Source organism: Magnolia sinica, chromosome 17 (assembly GCF_029962835.1).
Source record: "Magnolia sinica isolate HGM2019 chromosome 17, MsV1, whole genome shotgun sequence".
Lineage (NCBI taxonomy): Eukaryota > Viridiplantae > Streptophyta > Magnoliopsida > Magnoliales > Magnoliaceae > Magnolia > Magnolia sinica.
Genome location: NC_080589.1, coordinates 19,342,317 through 19,369,915, shown reverse-complemented (window position 1 = coordinate 19,369,915; position 27,599 = coordinate 19,342,317). Strand labels below are relative to the sequence as shown.

The window sequence follows — 27,599 nt, the reverse complement described above, 5'->3', positions numbered from 1 at the left end:
TTTCCCGCCATCCGATCAACTCGAAACTTCATACACGTGATGGGGACCATAATTTAACCGTACATATTAAATTTCAGCCATTGAAGATCTCGGGAAGTGGTCTAACGGCCAGATCAGCCCCTTAATTCATTAAGTGGGGCCCGCTGGATATCTGGATATACATTAATTTTGGTCCTGACGGTGGAAATAATATGATAAAAAGGATGGACGGTGCAGATTTCTCAAAAGTATCACAGTGGACCCCACCTTGGGTGACATGTGCATGGTGCACATGTGCACTGCATGTGCACCGAACGAGCATAAGTCGGTCAGCAGCGCTGACCCGACTTCATCCCTTCAAAAAATGGAATTTTCCGTTTCCAGCGCCGCAACGGGCGGAAAGGCGTTTTTTACGGACCGCTGTGGGCCCCACCGGTAACACGTACGGCCGATCCGAGCCGTCCATCGTGTAGATGGGTTCGAGAACTACAAAACCATGCTGATGTTCCACTCCCATACGTGCACACGTGTTCGGTACAGAGGACACAAGCAAGCTGCCCCATGACGTCCAGAATGAAAACAGCATGATTCCTTCTTTGGGCCGCGTCCACGCAAGTTCAAAACCATCCATCTTTGAACGAAATCTCGTCCTCTATCCAATGGACGGGGTGGATTTCCCCGAAAACGCTTATGTGGGGCCCACCGAGCATCGCAGCGCCGGACGTGCGAAGGCTTACGCACGTCCGCGAAGAGCTGACTTCCGGCCGGTTGTGGCCCACCATCTTCGATCAGATGGAAGATCTGATCCGTCCATCGTGTAGAAGGCTTCGAAAGCTTCAAAACCATGTTGACATTCCTCGCCCATGCGTACACACGTGTGCGGATGAGCCAAAAATAGACTGCCCCGGGACGTTCAAAATCGAGTTTTTTGAGATTTCTTCTTGGCCGCGCTAATGGACCTTCAAAACCACCTATTCTTGACTGAAATTTCGTCCTGAACCCAATGGACGGGGTAGATTTTCCAGAAAATGCCTCTGTGGGGCCCACCGATCACGGCTGCGAAAAATTGCACTTCGAGTCCTTCTACGACTCTGCCACCGACTCCAGCCATCCAGCAGCTATAAAAGGGGAGTTTTGGACGTGGGAAAGGCATTCAGAACCAGGGGATTCCAGATCTGGAGCAAGGGAGAGAAGAAAGAGAAGAAAGAAGAGAGAAAGAGATTGTTTGGTTTGACGTTTCTTTTATGAATTTTATTTAATATTTTTTATGGATTTTATGGGTCACTAATCTCTCAGCTAGGGCTGAGATGAAGCCCCTAATTTGATTAGCTCTTGTATTGGTTGATTTACTTTGAATTTCAATTAATTTGTTTCTTTCTTTAAGTGGGCTTTATGGGTTTAAATTCTATACTTCTCCATCTATGAACTTGATTAAAGTATATATATGGATGTTGTTTGGATGCTTATTATAGGTACTTGTGTCTGATCAAGAACAAGTTTCCTATAGAGGAAGAAACAGGGTGCTTTAATGAATGTACATTCCATGTACCCGACCAAGGATATGGGATATGTCATTCATAGCATTGCTTAAAGGAATTAGACAGTTTGTATGCCCGATTAAGGACACAGATTGTGCTTTCTCTGTATAAGTGGTATCAATCTAGATCAAGGTGAATCAACAGACAAAACAAGGTTAGGATAATTAGGGGTGGATTCGAAAGTCCTAGTGCTCTCTCTCTGATTGAATTTTCTTCCCTGTTCTTAATTAATTGTTTTTTCATAAAATTGTGCTTAGAAATTCATTCCATTATTTGTTGGATTAGTTAAGGAGAATCATAGATTTAAATTGTGACGACTAGTCCTCGTGGGAACGATCTCGTAATACGTACCGTATCTGCATCTGATTCGTATACTTGCGAGTTTAAAAATCATTTAAATCATGTTGGTTTAAATAAAACATCAATAAGAGCAGGAAAATATCATTGGCTCATGGCTCGAGTTTAGTCACAATCCGACGGTCGAAAAGTCTCAACTTCGTATTTAGTGGCAGGGCCAACTTCACTTAAGTTTCAAATTCAGGTCTAGGAGAGTTGCGCTTTTCAAGCACTTCCTGGCCTGAGTTGTGCAGTTCGGTGCACCGTATAGGTTCCCCGTCCGCGATGGACCTCAAGCCTAATGAGGCCAACGATTTCTTATAGTTTCGGACTTAGTAGAATTTCAATGGGCAACCCATGCTCATTTTAGTCTGTGGGAGCAGATTTTGAGAGGGGCAGCTCTCGCGGTCCTTACCGGTCCCGATCATGCCCAAGGCTAGTTGTGTTTATAACATTATCCTCTTAGAATTTTTAGAATGTGGTCGCTCTACATTATTCGCCCTCGCTTCCCGAATTTACGTGCGTGTGTTCCATAAGAACTACCTAATATGGTCCTGAGGTGGCTCGTTGGTGGACGTTGTAGGGTCCGATGTCATTTTGGCTCGAGTGTTACAGGTTTTCCTTAGTATTTATTTGTCATCTAACATGTTGATATGGTCTCACAATCATGAATGATGTAAAAATACAAATATCAACTTTATTCAAAACTTTTTGAGCCCACAATAAGCTTGTAATATAGGGAATTCATTCACCGTTATTTCATATGGTGTGGTCCACCTAAGATTTAGGGCATGTTTGATTTTCCAATTCCCAGGGAAATGCCCCGTGAATGGTAATAAATATTTCCCTCCTTAATTGCCGCACTCTTCCCCATAATTGATTTGATGGCTTACTTTTTTCGGTGTAAAAATGGCAAATATTGTGAAATATTTGTGGGTCCCACCATGATGCATATCATATATCTACACCGTTCACCCATTATGTCAGATGAATTTATAATTTAAGCCAAAAAATGAGGCATATCCAAAGCTCAAGGGGACCATGCCATAGAAAAATGTGAATTAAATACTTACCGTTAAAAACTTCCTGGGGCCATTGTTTCTTTTGGTATGGGCCAGTTGAGTGTTGGATCTAACTCATTTTTCTTCTCATATCTCAAAATGTTGTGATAAAATGGATGGACGGAACAGATATATCATATACATCAAGATGGGGTCCTAAAATGGCCACTACTACTTTTGAACCGGTTTCCAAGAAATGAAATTCCCACGAATATTCAAACAGGTGAAACGGTAATAATCACCCATTTCCAGAGTATTTACTATGTCCAGGTGAAACGATAAAAATCAAACAGGCCCTTGGATTGGCTTTATTTGTGGGGGTCCACGTTCTAAAACAAAGATAGAGAGCATGGACATGCAACACATACATCAATGGAACTATCGATTAAGCCATCTCTCTCTGCATCCTATGTGCCTATGTTATCCATCAGTGGGAACTATCTAACCAATGGGCCTCACTATGGATGGACGGATGTTTCAAAAATCATTTGTATGGAAGATCATAGACATCACTCATCGTCACTTTCCAACACTTAATGTTGACCATTAACTGTTTTTTTAGTACCGTTGATTTGAAGTCCGTTGTTTAGATGGTTGGGATCATCTGATTTTTGTGTTTCTTGATGCAATTAGTGGATCATTCTGATGAGTCTACATCCAAATGGACCCATTACTTTTATGGTTTAGATCTAGACATGGTTATGTGCATGTGTATGGATGATCGTACTCTGCCGGTATATTAAATAACTCCCCATCATGTTGGGCGTAGATTAGGTGAGGTTGGGTAATGGCTTATTGTGTGAGTTCCTAACTGTGGCGCCCACCTCAAAGTAGATTTTATATATCCAGGCCGTCCATCCATTTTTCTTGGTCATTTTAGGTCATGGTACCAAATATGAGGCCAATCTAAATCTTATGTGGACCACACAGAAGTTTCGGATCAAGCTGCTAGTTGTGTTTCCCCGTGGTCTAGGTCCCTGTGAGCTTATCATGAAGTTAAATGGCAAACAAATATCACAGTGGGCCCTAGTGGTTTTTAATGGTGGGCGTTCAACCACCATAGTTTTCCTGTGTTTTGGTCCACTGAGATTTGGATCTACCTAACTTTTCAAACCATGTCAATAAATGAGCTGCAAAAATGGATGGATTGTGTGGATATATAAAAAATAGATCTAAGTGGGCCCCACGGTCATGGACTCACCCACCAAACTATTAACTCCTCCTCACCTAATCGGTGCCCTATCTATCATTAGAGCTAGACTAAACTCAACTTGACTCAATCCAAAATCAACTCGACTTGGATTTGGGTATATATATTAATAAAAAATTTAATTTTTTAAGTATCTCTAACTCTATATGTCGTACCCGACCCAATCCCAAACTCTCTCTTCCTTCCTCATCCTCCTCTTCCAATCCTGGCAACCACCTATCACGGCCACCACCCTCCTCCTCTCTCTCTCTATCATATCTACTCCCTCCCACCTGCATCTTTCAAGCTCGCCAACCGCCCACCACCATCCTCCTCCTCTTTCTCCCTCCTCTGTAAGATTATTTGGATGTAGAAATTTCATAGATCGGTTGTGCACAGGTCATGAAGATCTAGGGTTCGGATGGCTTACCTAAGTGAGACGCCATTGCTGAGAATAATAGAATACCAATGTTGTAGTCTTCCTCTCCTTCACACCTTCATATAGAATAATAGATGGGACTTCGAGTTCTGTCATTGTGTTGGATCGGGGACCCAGCTCTTCTATTATATAGAAGCTGAGGAGATGAGAGTTTGAATCCCATCATAACTCTCTCTCCCACGGCTCCACATTGTTGTGTCGTAGTTCACCCCAAATTGTTATCTGCATAAACAACAATAGCATTCCAGCCCTAATACGCACTGTTGCGCAGATAGGTTATGCAGCGGATCACCTGAAGTAGGGCCCACTGGTTTACTCAATCTTATAGTCCAACTGATAGGACAATCCAAGCCGTTGATCAATAAGGCCCACCACATAGAGTTCTTACATTCTCCCACTTGGGCTTTATTGAGCAATGTCAATGATTATCATATAAAATAATGTTGAAAACAAGTTTTGATTTTAAGAAAACATCTAAATGGTTAACCAATGAAATTGTTGGACAATATGAGTAATGCTATTCAATCTGGTCCATCAAGACTGTCAGTATCGAAATGCGGTAGTCGTCACAACATTTAATTTAGGCGAAGTGAGGCTAAGCGCGATCACAAGTACTTTCAATCTTAATGACATAAATTCGGAACTAGGAAATGTGGTATAAGGATTACACACTTAGTGTGATGATATGTGCATATCCTTAAGAGGTCCTGAAGCTTTTTACATGTCTCCAACAAGACAGGACTGTAGTTCTACTTACTCAAAATTTGCGCATATATATAGAGAAGCAGAAATAAATCTTTATATCAAAATCATCAAAAAACAACTGTATAAAATGAGATCTCTAAATGTCAGTGAAAATTAAAAAAATACACTCAAACTCGCATTAACTGAAAGCATCTGTGTGATCTATGATTCCCATGGATGTCACATATTCCTGAAAGGGCGTAATAGGGAGCCCTTTAGTGAGCGGGTCTGCAATCATCTGCTTAGTGCCGATGAATTCCATGGACACCTGGCAATTCTGAACTCTTTCCTTTACAACAAGATATTTGATGTCGATATGTTTTAACCTTGATGAATGCTTGTTGTTACTAGAGAAGAAAATAATAGCTGAATTATCGCAAATATTCTCAATGGTTTCGAGATATGCTCCAGTACTCGCAAACCTAAGAAGAAACTCTATAACCACAGTGCCTGATTAGATGCCTTATGGCAGGCAATAAATTCAGCTTGCATAGTGGATGAGGCTATGGTAAATTGTTTCACGCTTTTCCACAACACAGCTCCTCTCACCATCATGAAGATGTATCCTGAAGTAGACTTCTTCGTGTCAACGTAGCCTGCAAAGTTTGCGTCTGAATATTCGATCAACTCCAACCGATCAGATCTTCTGTATGTGAATCTGAAGTCTTTCGTTCTCTGTAGATATCATAATACTTTCTTTGTAGCTATCCAATGTTGCATTCTTGGATTAGATAGGTATCTTCCCAACATTCCAACAACAAAGGCAATATCCGATCGCGTACAGACTTGAGCATACATGACGCTCCCTACTACTGATGCGTATGAAAATTCTTTCATTCGATTCTTTTCCAAATTATTCTTTGGACATTGAAATAGGCCAAATTTGTCGCCCTTCATAATGGGCGACTATCTGGAAGCACAATTTTGTATGTCATACCTTTCGAGTACCCTAGTAATATAAGCCTTCTGTGACAGGCTGAGTAGTCCAAGTGATCTGTCACGACGAATCTTAATGCCAATGACATAAGAAGCTTCACCAAGATCTTTCATTTTAAATCTTTTGAGATAAGAATTTTTTTGTGTCTCTTAACATCTTGATATCACTGCTAGCCAACAGAATGTCATCAACATATAAAATTATCATAACAACCTTACTCTCACTGATTTTAATGTAGATACATTCATCTGTAGTGTTTTCTACAAAACCATACGAGGAAATTACTCCATGAAACTTTAGGTACCACTGACGCGATGCCTATTTCAACCCATAGATGGATTTCTTTAGTTTACAAACCAAATGTTCTGAGATATTAACTACAAAGCCTTCGAGTTGTAACATGTATATATTCTCATTCAGATACCCATTGAGAAATGCAATCTTTACATCCATATGATATAACTATAAGTCCATATGAGCTACAAGAGTCATTATGGTCATGAATGAGTCTTTCTTAGATACCGGTGAGAAAGTCTCCTTAAGATCAATGCCCCCACGTTGGTTAAAATCATTGGCAACAAGTCTGACTTTATATCTTTTGACATTACCCTTGGAGTCCCTCTTAGTTTTAAAAATCCATTTACAACCAATCGGCCTTATTCTAGTGGATAATTCTACAAGATCACATACTTTATTGTTCTGTATGGATTTCAACTTATCTTTCATGGCATCAAACCAACAAGAAGGATCAACACTTTGTTTGACTTGCATGAAGGATTCATGATCCTTTTCCACCCCTATGTCAAAGTCGTACTCCTGTAAGTATACGATGTAATCGTCTCGATTTACAGGCCTTCTCTCTCTTTCAGATCTTCTCAATGATTCAGATTGTTTGGTGTGATCTTGATTTTCCTCATCAGTGGTTTGTACATGAGGTTCTACGTGGTGTTTTGCAGTGACTGCAGGATCAACTGCATCATTAATATCCACATGTTCTGAAGTGACTATGACTGGAGTCATAGTCCTTTGTTCCTCAAATACAAAATTTCTTATGTTCGTAATCCCACTGTTTTCGATTCCGACTGGTCGACCCCAAAAAGCCACATTCCTAGGTCATCTTCCAAGCCTTCAATGATTCGAAGGTACGGACTATTAATCTTAGGTGGCCTAGCACCAATTGTAGTATGAGTCTAATGATTTTGTTTATTTGAATGATGCATTTGGAGAATCTAGGGAAGAACCTAGGAATTGTTAGTTTGTTTGGAATTGTATGAAATTGTATGTCATGTTGATTTTCTCATATGATGTTGTTCTTGCCTCTCACATGATTTGGTATGAATTGATGATCTCACGTTTATGCCTTGTTTGGTTTCTTTACATCATGTTGCCCTATAGCATGTATGCCTTATCAATCCTTGTGCAAATTGGCTCTTTGAGATGTAGGAAGTGCTTAACTTCCTCACTAACCCACACAACACCATGCACCTTTATTCATGATATTGTTAGCCTCTCTTGCTGGGAGATTTTGAATTATATGTTGAGAAGTATGAGAACATGATGTTGTTTATGCTAGTTGATAACCCTATTAGTTGGCATGTTATGAATCACCACCCAAACCCTTGGGTTGGTCAGAATATATGGAGAGTGAAGGCGGCCCCGTTGGTAGGACCGTCTTGAGGTTAAACCCATGGATTTGGGCGAGTGCGTGCGGGCGATAGTAGTTAGACTATATGGGTCGTTAGTACCCGATGTCGTTTGGCCACGTACTTACTTGAACTCATGCGGTCTAGTCTACTAGCTGACCAACCTTGTTTGTTAACCCTATTTGTTCATACATGTATGGAACTTGGCATACCCTACCACCGTTGTAACCCATCGATAACCACCTGAAGCCGATCCACCGACTCATGAGCTGAACATGGTGGAATGGGACACTGTGACCGAGCTGTTGGCTTATGTTGGGGTGACAAACCTCCCCGTAGTGACCGCGAGCGATTCCAGTTCTCAGCACTCCCCATGTGCTTGAAGTCGGGGATCGAAAACCCGATAGGATCAAGGATCGTGGTGCCCTGGCCTCGCGCGTTGAGGGGCCTTAGCATCGCAAGTAGTTGAGGCATTGATATGTGGGGTGTATCAGATTCCCCAACCTACTAGATGAATGGACTTAACTAAGAACTCGGCTAACATGATCACATTGCATCGCACTAGTTAGGGTGGCGACTCGGCAGTCGAGGTCTCTCTGAGGGAGTGTTGGTCATATGTGATCATTAGATGGAGTCGCTCAAGAGAGTGTTGTGATGAGGGCATACATCATATCATCAGTCATGCATGCACATTAATAAGATTAGTTAGTTGTTTGTGAATGATTACTTTTCATTAAGTTTATAATATAACTGATGCTTGTTACAACTTAAGACTAATAGCACCCACTGAGTTGATTACTTACTCCCACTCTGGGACGGTGTTTTAAAACACCAACCAGACTCTCCCGTAGATGCAGGTGCCACAGAATACGAGGAGCCTGACGGCGCGAGTCTTGACGAGGAGGATGAGTTGTTTTACTTCCAGCTGATGGGTGGCTCTCCATCGGCTTGATAGGTAGGATTTGGATCGCTGAGCAGTGGGCTTAGCTCCATTCTTTTTGGACATATCATTCTTTTTTTGTGGTTTTTGTTGGGCAATGCCTTGTGCGACCCATTTATATTTTTAGACCTGTATATATACTAGATCTCTTTCATTTCAGTAGACTTATGTGGTTGTACTTCATGTTCCCGAAAATCCCAGGCTGCACATTTAAACCTGATTAAACACATATTAATGAAAATCGGTTATAAGTGATACTCGGGAACTCGGGAGTCGAGTGTATGCACGACCCCCGATTTCCAGGGCGTTACAAGTTGATATCAAAGCAATAGTTTGGAATTAATTGGGCAATGGGTCATGAACCCACTAACGCATCCGCTGACTCGAGAGGAAATGTAACAGAGGTTTAGAACACTAGGGACCATCCCAAACCCTGAACCGGCAATCTTAGAGGGATGGCAAGACTTCCTAAGAATTAGGATTTGGTATCAAGAGGGAGTAGGGACACTAGGGGATGAGTTCGCAAGACTTACAGTACTTCAGTCCAACCATAGAAGCGAATCGGAACGGAGTGATTAGACGGCCGGGGCTCTTATTCAAGTCCGAATGAGTTAGTACCGAGCTAAACGTGATAGATCCGAACCAATTGGGGATAATTAGTTGGGGGTGAATGAAAATTTGTTAAAAATAGTGAAACTGAAGAAAAATGGTATTTTGGTTCCAATTCGGGAATAATTCCATGAAACAGATAGGGCCACTGCGTAGATCAGTCTCTCCTACCCCAAAATCATATATGGTACTTCCCCGGGGGGCCTTACCGGCGCCCAAAAGATCACAAAGCAAGGCAGCCCTATGTGGAAAACACCAGCCGGCGTGCCTACGCCTGACCAGCGTCGCCACGCCCAAACATGCAGCACACTGGCATAGGCTAGGTCCCGCGCACCGACGTCGGCTTGATCCGAAAGTTTTATCATAGCGACCGCGCCGCCGCGGTTTCAACGCCGTGACTTGCACACCGAACCGATACCCAGGCAAGAAGATGCCGATCAGCGTTTATTCCAAAGAAATACCGCGCATTGCGGATTTCGAGGGAATCTCTACACAATTAGTCCCATTAATTAACCATTAAATGCAAACCATACCTCAAGTACTACACCCATTCCCTCTTTTTCCAAAAGTCTACCATTCTTTCCACCTCACCACTCCTCTTTTCCAAATTTCAACAACAACCATACACCTTTACATTTTTTTCAACCCAACCCATCACTCCATCACCTCACCTCACCCCTCCATATCTTCTTTCTCTCTCTCATTTCTCATATCTCTCCCAAGCAACTCAACCCCCCCTCACGTCCAAGCTTTCTCTCCCTCTCAAGTGTGGTCCACCTTCCATCTTCCATCTACACCCTCTCATCTCTCATCCCCACCATCAAAAGTCCATCAACCTCCATTAAAAGTGAAGGTAAGGAGCTAAGGAGTCCAAGGGAGCAAGGAAAAGGAAGATAAGGTGGGTGATTTTCCATTATTTTAAATTTTAGGGCCCACTTGTTGGTGGGACCCATTTGGATGTATGTGATCTAATCAAGAGGGCCCATAGTGGCGGGGTTCCTCTATCTCACCGTATATCTCCCTTTATCTCTCTCTTTCTCTCTCTTTGTAATGGTGTGGATCCCACCAATATGTGCTACATCTACCCCGTCCATCTACACCAGACGGTGTGGCCCACTCCATTGCAGGTGATGATCCACACCATCCATTGTTTGGATGGCCCAATGCATTTATATATATATATATATATATATATATATATATATATATATATATATATATATATATATATATGTATATGTATATTTTATATAATATATATATAATATAATATGTATCATATATATAATATATATTATATCCATATATGATGGTGGGCCACATCTACGTGGGACCCACCATAGCAATGTGTTTAAGTGTATCGTCCAGCGTCCAGGGGACGCTGGACGTTGGCATGGATGTGTACTAGCATACAAAAAAAAAGGGAAGGAAAAAGCTACTTTTAGGGTGGACCATTCACATAGGCCCCACCTTGATTCAGATATTTGATCCAATCCGTCTATCCTCTTCCTTGGGTTATTTTAGACGTTGAGTCAAACTTTAGAACCAATCCGGTTCTCAAGCGGGCCATACCATAGGAAATAGACGCATCACCATTGAAACCCACTTTGACCCTTCCATTCGCCAACAACACATTGCATATTGGTCTCATTTCATCGATCATGAGTCGTAGAATCCTATGGCTGGGTCGGATCGGACTGATGTGGGCCCTACAATAGAAAATCTACAAAAAAATTGTTTTTTTCAAAAAAAAAAAAAAAAGGGACGAAGGGAGGCAGCAGCGCTGCCGTGGTGGCCGCTGACGGACGGACATGCTGGGGCTCACGGCCCCAGCTGTGGGCCCCACCTTGGTGCTTTCAACCATCAACACCGTCCATTTGATGGGTCCCCTCAGCCCACACGTCCACTCCAAAAATCAGCCATAAACGGAACTCAGGCGGGCCATACCATCTAAAATCATGTGAAGACATGCCTAAAACATATAAACTCGTTGGTGGGGCCTACCTGAGTTTAGGATGCAAGTGAAACTTGATTTGGACCCTTAAAATTGTGGGACACACACAATGAATGGGCTGGATTGTGAATCACGTCTCGGTGAGCCCCAAAACAAAAAAAAAAATTTAAGAAAAAAAAAATAAAAATTAAAACAGCAGCAGCAGCGCTGCTGCTGCTGCGAGGACGGATTGGCTGGGGGTCACGGCCCCAGCTGTGGGCCCCACCTTGATGCATATCTCCCATCCAAACCGTACATTTGATGGGTCCCCACATTTCATCCGTCCATGCCAAAATTCAGCTGTATATGGAACTCCGGTGGGCCACATCATTTAAAATCATGTGAAGTCATGCCTAAAATATATAAAATCGTTGGTGGGGCCTACCTGAAATCTGGATGCGACTGAAACTTGGTCTGTACCCTCAGCCAAGTGGGACACACATAATGAGTGGGCTGGATTGTGGACCACATCACGGTGGGCTCCCTATCCATGTGTAAAATAAAATAAAATAAAATAAATAACGGTGGGCTCTCTAACCGTGTACTGGGGATGCAAAAATAACGGTGGGCCCCACCCACGGTCCGTGTGACCTTATGAATAGTTTGGGTGGAAAATAAACATTCCAGTGGGCCCAGTCCAGTGGGCCCTACCTTGGTTCAAGTAGCTGTATGAACAATTGGGTGGAAAATAAACATTATATTGGGCCTTAGGCTGGGTGAAAAATAAGCATCATGGTGGGCCCCACTTATGTAAGTATTGTAAACCACACCCTCCATTGGTATGGGCTCCATCAGGATGCATGTGTTTCATTCGACTATCCAACCATTTTTGAGATATTTTAAAGCCCATTGTGGAGGCCCATCTTCATGTACTAGTGATCCTTGTTGAGGCCCACCTTGATTTGTATAAGGCCCATATTATGAGGCCCATTGTAATGTACGCAAGGCCCATGTGACTAGGCCCATGTTGATGCATGTGTAGCCCGTCGTTGAGGCCCACCTTGATATGTATATATGAGACCTATGTATGGGGCCCATTTGATGTGCTGGAGGCCCATAGGTCAAGGCCCAATAGGACATACATAAGGCCCACTGATAGGCCCATGCTTGCAGTGTAATTCCGCCATGGTATATGTGTTAATTTTGTAACGGGCCACGCCTTGGGAGTAATGCTGGTTTGACGTCCACATTGATAATGTTGGTTAAATGTCCGCATTATAGTTCTCCCTAAGGCCCACTGATAGGCCCAAACTTGTGGTAAGTAGGCCATCTAGGCCCATCTCCATTATACCTAGAACCCATCTCTTATTACATGTTTAGTATAGATGCATGATTCATGATCATTCGCACCATATGTATGCCTGATGTGAGGAGTGACCGATCATAGCATATACCTTTGGATAGACTATTTATGGGCTCCCTGATAGGTGGAGTTGCCTCATATAAGTGCATGGTATATACCGGACCATTGCATGACTGATAGTGTGACTCATGCACTTGCATTTGTGTGATTGTAGTTACTGTATGCCCTAGCGACATCAGGGCCATAGCCTCCATAGACACATCGTGGATGGCTGAGTTGGATACCGGAAATACTGTTTCTAGTATCGCGACGCCATAGATGTCCCCGGGTGAAAATCCCTAAACCCGATGGTACCAGAGGATGACTCCAATGTCGAGACCGAGTGGATATATGAGCGCACGAGGGCCGAATACCAGGAGGCCGCGTCTCCCACTGTGTCGTGGTCGGTTGGAAAGGAGTGTGGCCTTACTCGCCCGAGGGTAGGGGGCAATACTAGGCTGAGTTTGACCAGCTCGTGAATGGGTCCGCTATCGACGTGCCGGATAGGTATTGGCAGACTATTGGTCAGGCGGATAGTGAGGTTTCTTACGCTCATTTGGACTGTGCGGCTAGGAGAGCGACAGTGCCATTTGGAGTGTATTGGACCCCGGTGATTATCCAGAATGAGAACTGTACTGATACATGATGAGGATTGGCATGCTTGAGTTGCATCTCGCATCGCATGGCCATATTATGGCCGATAGCATTCATACCTTGTACCGCATAGCCTTGGCACGGCTGATTGCATTCATGTGCTCATTACCATGATTTCCGCATTACTCTGACCTTGCATTTTGAGTATGTTTATATTACGCACACACTTACACCACCCTCTAAGCTTTCTATAAGCTTATGCACGATTGATGCGTGCAGGTGACGCCAGGACGCAGTCGCAGCCATAGTCTGGCCATAGTTGGAGCGTGCAGCCGAGCTTCTGGAGTTTTGTTTCTTTTGTTGCATTGTATTTCCCCTTTCTGCCGTATTGTACTCAAAAGTTTTTGATCATAGTGGATTTTGTGGTGGTGTTCTTGTGGTTATTGTTTGTGGGTTATGCTTTTGTTATGCTCATTATGAATCAGACTGATGATTTGAAATCCTCCTTGTAGTATCCCAGGATCGGAACCTGGTGAATGGGTGCCGGGATCCGAAAATGGGGTTCTACGGAGGCTGTCAGCGCCGGATTCGGCGATCGGGAATTTTGTGAGCCCGGTTTCCGAGTTCGGGGCGTGACAAGCTATGTGGAAAACACCAGCCGGCGTGCCTACGCCTGACCAGCGTCGCCACGCCCAAACATGCAGCACACTGGCATGCCCACGCCCAACGGGGGTTGCCAATGCCCAAAATTCCATAGCCCTAGCATGCCCACGCCCGATGTCCAGTGGCCCAGCATCGCCACGCCTAGCCGGTGTTCCCCTCGCCCGAATGCACAGCGGGCTAGCGTCGCCATGCCGAGCCCATTTCGTGCACCCCCTCCCCATTGTAACCTACACACGTGTGGGACCCCCTTTCTCTTGCATCTTAAGCACCAAATCCCTTATTTCTTCCCCTACCCCACACTCCACCACTTCCAAACCCTAGGGAAACCCTCTCCATTCCCAAAAACCTCAAACCCATCATCACCTCTTACACATTCCCATCTCCTTCTTCCTCATCCCCAAATCATCTTCTCAAAAACCCATCTCCAACAAGCCTATTCCAAAACCCATCTTCTTCTTCAATCTCAAAACCCAACATTTACCTTCTTCCTCAAACCCCATCCACCAACTCAATATCAAATCCCCTCTCAACTACCTCCCCTCCAACAAAACCCCCACCTTTTCTTCCCATACTCACCCAAGCCCATCTCCAACTCACATTCTCTCCCCCTCACCTCAAATTCATCTTCTCACACCATTTCCCCAATCTCATTCTCATTCCTCCTTCTCAAATCCCATTTTCAAACCCATTTTCAACCCTCCTTTCTCCAACCCCATGGGGAAGAAGAGACTGACTCCTGCTGAGCCGGGACCGAGCCGAGAAAGGCAAAGCAAGCAAAAGGTGGATCCAAGGGTGAGGGCGGTCTCAGAAGTCTGATCCAAGCTCAAGAATGACTCTCAAAGGGCTTCCGCAATTCAAGCTTCCCAACTGCCCGTTGAAGATATGAGAAATTTCCTAGTGCGCCACGTCGCCTTCGAGGCCTCAGTGGAGGAGCATCTGTTGGATGAGTATGCCATACTCGGCCGACTCATGGATAAGGAATGGGGTCCAATATTCTATGGGAATTACCAGGTGGATGCGGGATAAGCTAGGGCTTTCTATGTGCAGATCAGAAACCCTCAATTCAAGCCCTTGGGCTTTGATCTGGTAGTGGGGAGCAAGAGATTCCCATTTGGGGTGACGGATATTGCCGACGTACTCGGAGTGCCTCAGGGCAAGGTACAGATCAATGAGGGAAACTTGGGTACGAGTCAGGCGAGCAATGAGCGGACCTGCTTCTTGTGTGGTCGGGTCACCCAGTGGAAGCGAGGGGAGCAAGGGCAGGGTCTGAGCTCGACCAACCTTATCCCAGAGTACCAGGTGCTTCACCGCATTTGCACCCATAATGTGTACCCGAGGCTGGGGAACCTCTCCGAGTACTCCTGCTATATGGTGGAGTTTTTATATCAGGTGGGTCAGGGAGCGGATGTGTGCCTTCCCAGTGTAGTACTTCACCAGATTGTGTGGGCCGCAAGAGCGACGAGGAAAAGCGTATGCCTTCAGTTCGGTCGCTTGGTTTGTCAGTTGGCTCAGCAATACGGTGTGGGTAGATCGGACGAGAATCCTGTGCTGAGACAGCTGCTGGGTGATGATGTGTTAAACAAGATAAAGATAGGCCCCAAGCAGCGACAGGCTCACATTGATCAATACGGGGATCCTGTCGAAGAAGAAGAGGATAGCGACAGAAGCAATGAGGATGAGGATGAAGCGAAAGAGGCGGAAAGAGCTGACGAGATCGAAGAAGTTGGCAGGGTGCCACTTACCATCTCAGATATACGTGAGCGCTTGGATGTGCTTAAGGCCAAGGTAGCAAAGATCAAGGAGAACCAAGACAGGTACCAAGCGAAACAGGAAAAATGGAATAAGAAAATGTATCGGGCCATAAAGACCCTGATCTGCTGTAGCAAGGGGGAGGAAGCACCCCTGATCTCGTCCGACTCGGAAGAATAGTAGTTTAACTAATAGTTAGTGGTGTGCTCTAAGTCAGTTAGGTCTAACTGCATGAATTGAAGGATAGTTAGAACTTTTACTCAACTCGATTGTAATTCCTTTTTGTCTAGCATATCTAGTGATGCTTGTAATCCATGCGGTAACATGTAACTAGCCATGTCAATGGCATTTTGGGATTTATGTGAATGTATGCATTGCCTTGAAAATTTCTTGTCACCATAAAAATGCTTGCGTGTATGGTTGCCTATGTTCATGAATAGGATATATATAGATCCTATGTATTTACGCATGACCTTGGTATGAGTAATATATTAGTATCTAACCTATCCAAGGACGTTCTTTCAGGAAATGCCTCCACGAACGGAGGTTCGATATGTCCGCCTACCTGACGGTGGCCTAGTCGATAGGGACCAGATCTCCGATGATCATCAAGGCACCCAAGGGGCGACCGGTTCCCAGAACACTGGTAGCACTACCCAAGAGGCGGCCCCAAATGCCCCACCGCCGCAAGCCGTGATACCCACACCTCCCCCACCACAGGTCATGGATCAAATGGGCTAGACGTTGCTTCTCATGCAATAACAGCAGCAAATGATGACTACTATGATGGGAGCTATGGCCCATAACATGGGTATGCTGCAACCGGCACAACCGGGCTTAGCCGCACCCACAAACAACATAAGTAATCTGTTTGAGCAGTTCTAATGGTATAGGCCGCCCACTTTTATCGGCACCCACCACCCCAAGGAAGCAGAATCTTGGCTCAACTGAGTCATCAAGCTACTTCGGCCTCTCCACTGTTCTGAAGCGGAGAATATCGAGCTCCTTTCATATCTCTTTGAGAAAGAGGCAGACTTATGGTGGGAGAGTGTTCTCCGGTCCGTTCTCGAGAACCACGTGTGGACGTGGGAGGAGTTTGAGAGCCGCTTTAATGAGAAGTACCTCCCTCAGACGTACCAGCATGAGAGGAAAAATGAATTCCTCCGCCTCCAACAAGGGGGGATGACCATAGCGAAATACGAGAACCATTTTACAGAATTTTCGCACTACGCTTCCGAAATGATCGCCAACAAGGCGATTAAGATGAGGCGATTTACTACGGGGTTAAGGAGCGGCATCCGCTCGAAGATGTGTTGTGTGAGCATCTGGACCTATGCGGAGCTCGTCGAGATGTCCATACTGGTGGAACAAGATGAAGAACGAGTCTCACGGACCCATTCACAACTGGGGCCACGAAACAGGATGGAGGGACCGTCCTCTTCCTTTGCCGAGAAAAGGCCACACCTAAACTCTCCGCCCAGGCTAGCGGTCACACCGACCCCTTCTACACGATCTACGCAGGTGTGTAACTATTGTGGGAGGACGGGTCACTCCGAGCCATATTATTTTGCAAGGATGAGGGACCTTGGTTTCACGCCACCTCAGCGCAACAATAGACCTCCACAGCAAGCATTGCAGATTCTGCCTCTACGGACGATGGGGCCTAGCCAGCAGTTTCGCCGTCCCCCTCTACTGCAAGTTAGGCCGCCACAATGGCCTATGTAGTGGCTGAACCTTCCACAGCAGGCACGAGTACATGCACTGGTGGCAGAGGGCCAAGATGCAATCACCCCCACTCCTACTGCCTTCGAGGTGACCGCCCACATACAAGGTACCCTCATATTTTTGTTGGTGGACACCGGGTCCACTGCTTCTCTCATTTCACATGCAACCGTCAAGCATCTAAGACTACACCCCACTCCATTCATTGGAGTAAAGATTATTGTCGCCGCCAGTACTTTCTCAAAAGTAACGAAGATATGTCGTGATTGCCCCATTGACTTGGGATGCAAGATGACGATTGTGGATTTGATAGTGACCAAGATCTTCCATTATGATGTCATCCTGGGCATGGACTGGTTGACCATGATGAAGTCGGAGATCGACTGTGACACTCTGATAATGAAAGTATACGAAGACAATGAACTTCCTTCACATTCCCAGTCCAGGTTAGCCACGATTGTAGGATTTTGTGTTATACTTCATTGGAGAATGGTTATGATAGGCCCTCGATAATATGCACACCCGTGGTCCAAGATTTTTGGGACGTGTTTAAGGCCATACCTGGACTTCCTCCTTGACATGAGATAGACTTCACGATCGATCTGACTCTGGGTGCCACACCCATTTCCTTGCCTACTTACCGCACGCCCCCATGTGAGACGGAAGAGCTAAGGTCTCAAATTGACAAATTGCTAAAGTCAGACTTCATCCGACCCAGCGTCTCGCCTTGGGGAGCTCCGGTCCTATTTGTGAAGAAGAAGGATGGCTCATTGCGTCTATGCCTAGATTACAGGAGGTCGAATCAAGTGACGATTCGAAACAAATACTCGTTGCCCAGAATTGACGACTTTTTCAACCGCTAAGGAGTGCTCAATATTTCTCAAAAATTAATCTACAATTAGGGTACCATCAGCTGCGAGTCAGGGATGAGGATATATAGAAAAGGGCCTTCAAAACCTGTTTTGGCCATTATGAGTTCCTAGTTATGTCGTTCGGGCTCACCAATGCTCCAGCGGTATTCATGGATCTCATGAACAGAGTCTTCAGGCCGTTCTTATACAGATCCATCATCGTATTCATCAACAACATATTAATTTATTCAAAAAGTCGTGAAGAGCATGAAGAATATTTAAGGGCAGTCCTCGAGACCCTTGAGAAAATTCAACTATTTGCGCAATTTAGGAAATGCGCCTTCTGGACGAAGGAGATCTAATTTCTGGGACATGTAGTGTCCAAAGAAGGTATATCCGTGGATCTCGCCAAGGTGGCAGCCGTGCAAGATTGGAAGCTACCAAAGTCGATCACGGAAGTGAGAAGCTTTCTCGATCTCGCCGGCTACTATTGAAGATTCATTAGAGACTTTGCAAAAATAGCTCGGCCGCTATCCCAACTGACACGGAAGAACCTCAAAATTGCTTGGAATGAGAAGGTGGAGGAGGCCTTCCAAGAGTTGAAGGACAAACTGACATTAGCACTTGTGCTTGTACTACCTGAGCAAGGGGTCAAGTACACCATCTATATGGACGCCTCTCGAGTGGGCTTGGGTTGTGTACTCATGCAAAAGGACAGGGCAATTGCTTACGCATCTCGACAGCTAAGGAAGCATGAGGAGAACTACCCTACCCATGACCTCGAACTCACGTCTGTGGTGTTTGCGTTGAAGATATGGAGGCATTATCTCTATGGTGAGGAGTTTGAGCTCTTTTGTGATCATAAGAGTCTCAAATATATCTTCACCTAAAGGGATCTGAATATGAGACAGCATCGTTGGATGGAAACGTTGAAGGACTTTAAGTTCGATGTCTCACATCACCCTGGTAAGGCCAATTTGGTGGCGGACGCCTTGAGTCGTAAAAAGACAATCGAATTTGCCGCCCCACTAATGGTGAGAGAGCGGGACATGGTGGAATTTATATGGGACTTCGACATGAAGCTAACTGTGAAGGAATCGTACGAGGTCATAGCCCACATTCAGGCCCAGCCAATGATTAACAGTAAAATCAGTAAAGCCTAGGAGGGTGATGAGCTATTGGGAAAGATGAGAGAGAGGAAAAGGAATGATGTGAAGTTCGAGTGGAGAGTCAGCACCGATGGGGGATTATGGTACTGAGGCCGCCTTTGTGTCCCAAATCTTCAGGGGCTACGAGAAGAAGTTTTAAATGCTGCTCACAACTCCAAGTTGGCAATGCATCCTAGTAGTACTAAAATGTACCAGGATCTTAAGCGAAACTATTGGTGGGACAACATGAAGAAGGAAATAGCGGAGCATGTGTCCCGATGCCTCACGTGTCAACAAGTCAAGGCCGAGCACCGCCGACCGCCAGGCCTTTTGCAACCCATGCCCATAACAGAATGGAAAGGGGACTTCATATCTATGGACTTCATTTTCGGCTTGCCCAAGGACATGATTCGATATGGGTGATTGTGGACAGGTTAACCAAATCAACCCATTTTCTGCCGATCAAGACTTCTAGCTCCGCCGATGATTTGGCCAAGTTGTATATCAAGGAAATAGTGCGACTCCATGGCGTCCCGTTAGAGATTGTGTCAGACCGAGATACATGATTTACGTCAATCTTCTGAACTCGTATCCAATAAGCCATGAGAGTGAAGTTGAAGTTTAGCACCACCTTCCACTCGCAGACAGATGGACAAACTGAGCGGGTGAACCAGATATTAGAAGACATGTTACGAGCTTGTGTACTGGACTTTTAGGAGAGTTGGGATGACTGTCTCTCATATGTCGTGTTCACCTATAACAATAGGTTCCAGGCTAGCATCGGTATGGCGCTTTACGAGGCTTTGTACGGGCGTCCGTGCCAAGCCCCGCATTGTTGGGAAGAAACTAGCCAGAAAAGCTTGCTAGGACCAGATTTGGTATGGATTACGACCAAGAAGATTGGAATTATCAGGCGCCACCTCTTGATGGCTCAAAGCAGGCAAAAAATCTATGTCGACACAAGGCGGAGGGACTTGGAATTTGAAGCTGGGGACCACGTATTTCTCAAAATCTCCCCAATGAAGGGTGTTTTATGCTTTGGCAAGAAGGGAAAGCTCGCACCACGGTTTATCAAGCCCTTCCAGATTTTGGACCGAGTTAGTGTGGTTGCCTATCGCTTGGCCCTACCCATGCCTCTCACCGGAGTGCATAACGTCTTCCACGTATCAATGTTGAAGAAGTACGTCCCCGATCCTTCGCACATCATCAAGTGGGAACATGTGGAGCTCAAGAAAAATGCCACATACATTCTCCAACCCACTTGAATACTGGATAGAAAGGAGCAGGTCCTGCGCAACAAGGTCATCCCATTGGTCAAAGTACTATGGACCCACCATGATGAAGAAGAGGCCACTTGGGAGACAGAAGCAGAAGTCCGCAAACATTACCCCAGCCTTCTTCAGCAATACGAACAGGTACAAATTTTGAGGATGAAATTTATTTATAAGGGGGGTAGATTGTAACGTCCCGTCCAACCAGCACAGTGTCCCGTGGCGTCCACGTAGGATTTGCCGCAGGACCATTCGTTTAAACTACTCGTGGTGAGGTACCGCAAGTAAATTAATCTATGATTAACCCAATTGAGTAAACCAAATGGGTCATGATAGGACCTAGTGCGGGCCGCTAAGCCAAATGGCCGTTTACACTTAGTAACAGCCCGTGCGGGCTATACCGTGACCCGGGAAGGTCAGAAAATTATAAAAATTTAGGGAAGCATAGATCTCACTGGGCTTGTAGTCCATCGCAGACCACGAACCCAGTAAACATCCAGAAGTCAATTATCCACGCCGTCCCAGCGGTACTTGCGAAGTGCGACTCACCTCAGCTCACTAGTATCAGAATCTGACACTCTTAATTAAAACTGAGATATAAGACATTTTAGTTGTTGAATTTCTTTTAAATTTATGGTGGAGGTCTAATGTAATTTTCTACGCCCATCCACGAAATCTGAGACCCGATCATGAAACGGTGACCGTTGAACGCAGATGGGACCCGTGAGGTCAGATCCCGCGTCCGTTTGCCTCTGAATTTTGTATGGCCCTTCATCAGGTCATGGAGCACTTACCTTATAAGTTTCATGGCTAGAGGGCCACCAGAATTGCTCCAATCACCGGAATGGACCCCACAGGGCCACTTAAAGGTCGGAACCGTATAATCAAACCCCATATCCGTTCATCCGTTTGTTCCCAAATTTTGTATGGCCCCTCATCGGGCCATGAGACACCTACACACCAAATTTGGTGGCCATGAGGTATTGGGGCCGCCCCAAAAGCCAATAGGAGGTCCTAGAGGGCCATTATAGGCATTTGAGGAAACTAAGGCCAAAGGGCCTAAGTCTAGGAAATAAACCCTAGCTCTCTCATAACTCCCTCCTTTACCACAACCACTAAGGAGTAAAGTGAGAGTAAGAGAGTAAGGAGAGAAGAAAGAGAGAGTGAAGAAGGGCAAGGTGGACCTTAGATCGAGGTGGGGCCAAGGAAACCCAATCTTGCAACTCCTTATCCCTTCTCAAAAGGAAAACCCCACACCACAACCACAAGAATCGTTCTGTTGATTGTCTAAGTAAGATCCTTCATCCCTTTCCTTAAAACTCTTGTGTTGAGAAGGGATTTGTATAAGATTTTAACATACAAATGTTTGCTTTAGAAATTTTGACCCTAAAAATCCACATTCCTAGGTCATCTTCCAAGCCTTCAATGATACAAAGGTGCAAACTATTAACCTTAGGTGGCCTAGCACCAATTGTAGTATGAGTCTAATGATTTTGTTTGTTTGAACGATGCATTTGGAGAATTTAGGGAAGAACCTAGGAATTGTTGGTTTGTTTGGAATTGTATGAAATTATATGTCATGTTGATTTTCTCATATGATGTTGTTCATGCCTCTCACATGATTTGGTACGAATTGATGATCTCATGTTTATGTCTTGTTTGGTTTTCTACACATGATGTTGTCCTATAGCATATATGCCTTATCAATCCTTGTGCAAATTGGCTCTATGAGATGTAGGAAGTGCTTAACTTCCTCACCAACCCACACAATACATTAGTCTTTCTTGCTATGAGATTTTAAATTGTATGTTGAGAAGTATGAGAACATGATGTTGTTTATGCTAGTTGATAACCCTGTTAGTTGGTATATTATGAATCACCACCCAAACCCTTGGGTTGGTCAGGAATATGAGGAGAGTGAAGGCGGCCCCGTAGGTAGGACCATCTTGAGGCTAAACCCATGGATTTGGGTGAGTGCGTGCGGGCAACAGTAGTTAGACTACATGGGTCGCTCATACCCGATGCTGTTTGACCACGTACTTGCCTGAACTCATATGGTCTAGTCTACTAGCTGAGCAACCTTGTTTGTTAACCCTGTTTGCTCATACATGTATGGAACCTTGCACACCCTACCACCGTTATAGCCCATCGATAACCACCTGAAGTCGATCCACCGACTCATGAGTCGGACATGGTGGAATGGGACACTGTGGCTGAGTTGTCAACCTACGCTGGGGTGACGAACCTCCCCGTAGTGACCGCGAGTGATCCCAGTTCTTAGCACTCCCCATGTGCTTGAAGTCAGGGATGGGGAACCCGACAAGATCAAGGATTGCAATGCCCTGGCCTCGCGCGTTGAGGGGCCTTGGCATCGCAACTAGTTGAAGCATTGATATGTGAGGTGTATCAGATTCCCCAATCTATTGGATGAATGGACTTAATTAAGAACTCGGCTAACACAATCATATTACATCACACTAGTTAGGGTAGTGACTCGGCAGTATAGGTCGCTCTGAGGGAGTGTTGGTCATATGCGATCGTTAGATAGAGTCACTCGAGAGAGTGTTGTGGTGAGGGCATGCATCATATCATCCGTCATGCATGCACATTAATAAGATTAGTTAGGTGTTTGTGAATGATTACTTTTCATTAAGTTCATGATATAACTGATACTTGTTACAACTTAAGACTAATAGCACCCACTGAGTTGATCACTCACTCCCACTCTGGGATGGTGTTTTAAAATACTAACTAGACTATCCCATAGATGCAGGTGACGCAGAGTACGGCACGAGTCTTGATGAGGAGGATGAGCTGTCTTATTTCTAGCTGATGGGCGGCTCTCCATTAGCTTGATAGGCAGGATTTTAATCACTGAGCAGTAGGCTCAGCTCCATTCTTTTTGGACATATCATTCTTTTTTTGTAATTTTTTTGGACAACGCCTTGTGTGACCCATTTATATTTTTAGACCTGTATATATACTAGATCTCTTTCATTTCAGTAGACTTATGTAGTTGTGCTTCATGTTTCCGAAAATTCTCAGCTGTGCCTTTAAACCTGATTAAATGCATATTATTGAAAATCGGTTATAAGTAATACTCGGGAACTCGGGAATCGAGTGTATGCACGACCCCTGATTTTCAGGGTGTTACACGCGACCTATAATCGACATTTGCACGTGACCCTAAGTTGTATCCCATAGATATGAGTTGGCTCAATGCGAGACTTGTACCATTGCGACCGCACCGTCGCCACAGTTTCAACGCTGTGTCTTGCATACCGATCTGATATCCTGGCCAAGAGATGTGGGCCCGCATTCAGTTCGAGAAAAACACCACGTGTTTGCAATCCCAAGAAAATCTCTACATCATGTCCCATCAATCAATCACCTCATGTCAAGTATAAGAGCAACCCCAAAGTCAACTCTCTCTCCCTCTCTCTCTCTCTCTCTCTCTCTCTGACACACCCATGCATGTCAAGTACATCAAAAAACTCACATCCATCACTCACACCCATCACCTCTCTTACAGCCACCCCTTCTATCTCAATATTTCTCTTCACAAATTCCAAGCAACAAAGTGGTGGACGTCTAAGCATTTTCAAGGAGAGAAAAGTGTGTGTGTGGCCCACTTCCTATTCCAAGATTCATCATCATAGTCCTTCAATTCTCATCACCATTGATCAAAGAGGGACACAAGGAGATCGGCGTTCCATCGGACCAAGAAGATTAAATGGTGGGTGTTCTATAAGCCTAAATTTTATTCTTTTGATGATGGGCCAAGTGAGGCCTACCGATTGATGGTATGAATTTCACTTGGGACCCTAAATGTGGCCGATGGCCCATTATGATTCTCATGATCATTCTATGATGGGCCATTCTCTATTGACCCCATCATGATGTTTACTTTCTAGTTTAAAAGAGGTTATCTAGACCTTCCATTTTGGTGGAGAAGGAATCTCCACCGTTGATTTTTGATTTGGTGGGCCCACATGTATTAAGACCCACTTGGTGTATGATTGAATGCATGAAAAGGGAGGGCCCATAGTGCCAGGATCCCTCCATCACTCGATCTCTCTCTCTCTCTTTCCCTCTCTCTCTTTTCCCTTGTTGTTAGCCCCATGATGTATGCAATTTATCCAAGATGTCCACCTTCGTGGGACCCACTTAATGGCGTGTTAGATCTACACCATCCAAACCATGTGGGCCCTACCTTATGGCGAAGGGAAAAACACAAATATTAGATTGATACAAATCAAGTGGGCCACATCCATGTGGGACCCACCTGGATGAGTTATATTCACACCGTCCAGTGTCCCTAGATGTTGGACGTGTAGTGAAGTGTGAACAGAAAGTGGATTGTATTAACAAAAAAAATATCACCTTGATTCTAAACTTTTTGGGTGGGCCGCTCATATAGGCCCCACCTTGATGCATTGATCTAATCCACGTCATCCATCCCATTTCCCTACTTATTTTAGGCATTGAGCCGAAAAATGAGGCCAATCCGATTATCTAGTGGGTCATTTTATAGAAAATAGTTGTTTTTATCGTTAAAATCCCCTTTGATGTTTCTATACACCAAAACACATCGAATATTGGGCTTGATGGGTCTGTCTTGAGCCATAGAATCCAGTGGATGGGGTGGATTCTCCTGATGCGGGCCCCACCTGTGAAAAACTGCAGAAAATTTATTTTTTTTAAAAAAATATAAGCAGCAGGTGCTGCTACTAACATCCAGGGACGAGCAGCAGCGTCCTGCGTTGCTGTGGCGTGAACGGTCAGGGATCGTGGGTCCCGGCACTGGCCACTCCACTGGACGGTGGGACACATTCCATGATGTATGTGTTGTATCCACATCGTCCACACCACTGGACGGTGAGACCCACCCACTTGATGTATATGTTTTATCAATGTCGTTTGGCCATTTTGGTTGGGTCGTCCATCTGTTGGACGGCCAATGGACCCCACTCTTGATGTATGTGTTACGTCCAAACTGCCCATCCAGTTGGCGAGCTTGCCTTAAGGCTTGAGATAAAATGAGGCAGATCTGCCTATCAAGTGGACCACACAGCAAAAGTAGTGCGGATTAAGCATTTACCATTAAAAACCTTTTTATTGCCACAGAAGTTTTGGATCATTAGGAAATTTGTTTTTCCTCTTCATTCAGGTCCATGTGACCTTATGATCAAATTGGGTAGAAAATAAATGCTATAGTGGGCCTTGAGAATTTTAATGGTGGAAATCATTGTCACCACTGTTATTTGGAGTGCGGTCTAGTTGATATTTTGATATGATATTATATATATATATATATATATATATATATATATATATATATATATATTGATTTCTAAAAAATAGATGAGTTGAGTTCGGCCTATTTGAATTGGCCCATTCAACTCGGCCCATTTGACTTGGCCCATTGATTTGGCCCATTGGATAAGGCCCATGTGATGAGGCCTATATTGATGTATTTGTGGCCCGTCCGTTAAAGCCCACCTTAATATATATAAGGCCATATGATGAGGCCCATCTTGATGTATTTGTGGCTCGTCCATTGAGGCCCACCATGATATATATAAGGCCCACAGGATGCGGCCCATTTGATGTATATGAGGCCCATGGGTTGAGGCCCCATGGGATGTACACAAGTCCATTATAATGTGTGACTCTACCATGGTTTATGTAATGATGTTTTTGGCGGGTTATGCCTTGAGAGCAATGATGGTTTAATGTCCACATTGTAAGAATAATGTTGGTTAAATGTCCGCATTACGACTCTCCCTAGGGCCCATTGATAGGCCCATACTTGTTGTGTGTAGGCCATCTAGGCCCATCTTCGTTGTGAGGATAGTTCATCACCATATAACATACTTAGTATAATTCCATGACTCATGCCATATGCATCATATGTATGCATGATATGAATAATGACTGATCATAGCATATGTCATTGGGCAGATTATTTATGGGACTCACTGATAAGAGTTACCCACATGAGCCCGCGGTACGTGTAGGATTGCTGCATGACTGGACAGTGTGACTCATGCATCTCGCATATGTGTGACATGATCGTCGTACGCCTTAGCGACATCAGGGTCGTGGCCTCCACAGGCATGTTGTGAATGACCAGATGGGACACCGAAAATGTTTGGTTCGAGCATCTGGGTACTTTGGATGTCTGTGGGTGAAAGTCCCTAAACTTCCGAGGCCAGGAGACGCCCCAACGTCTAGACCGAGTGGATACATGAGCGTCTGAGTGCCGAATGCCAATAGGCCGCGTCTCCCACTGTGTCATGGTTGGTTGGGAGGCGGTGTGGCCTTATCAGCCCGAGTGAGGGGGTTATAAGCTAGACTGAGTTTGACCAGCTTGCAAATGAGTTTGCTATCGACGAGCGAGGTAGGTATTGACAGATTACTGGTCAGGCGGATAATGTGGTCTCTTCCACTCGCTGGGCTGTGCGATTAGGGAGGCGGCAGTTAGTGTGGAGTGTACTAGACCCTGGTGGTAATCTCAGAGGAACCGTACTGATATATGGACTTATTAAACAGGAATTGCATACTCATTCATTCATTCACTATCCACTCGGGCTGGTGGTGCGCAACTATTTGTTACGTGTACCTCCGCATAACCAGGATTTCGGTTGGGCGCGTGACTAACCTGAGATCAGGAGTTTACCACATTGAGTCTGACTATCCAAATTTAGGTATGAGACTAGTTTGAATAGAAGTCCCTTGTGATGGATCCCGTAGCCTGTGATACTACGTACTATCATCCCGACCTCACACTCCAGCTTGGTCATTTCATTCGCATCGCATATTGCATATGCAGGCATATGACATTTTAG

At 44.8% G+C, this 27,599-nt stretch overlaps 1 protein-coding gene across 1 annotated transcript in view; it reads left to right on the top strand.

Moving 5' to 3' along the window:
• The first annotated feature begins 16,284 nt into the window (after positions 1-16,284).
• The window catches only part of LOC131230451 (uncharacterized), a 32,775-nt gene continuing 21,460 nt past the window's right edge, over positions 16,285-27,599 (top strand). The window contains exons 1-3 of the mRNA XM_058226377.1: positions 16,285-16,476; positions 16,717-17,454; positions 17,503-17,924. Coding sequence (XP_058082360.1) covers positions 16,285-16,476; positions 16,717-17,454; positions 17,503-17,924 — 1,352 coding nt within the window. The remainder of the gene's footprint in view (positions 16,477-16,716; positions 17,455-17,502; positions 17,925-27,599) is intronic.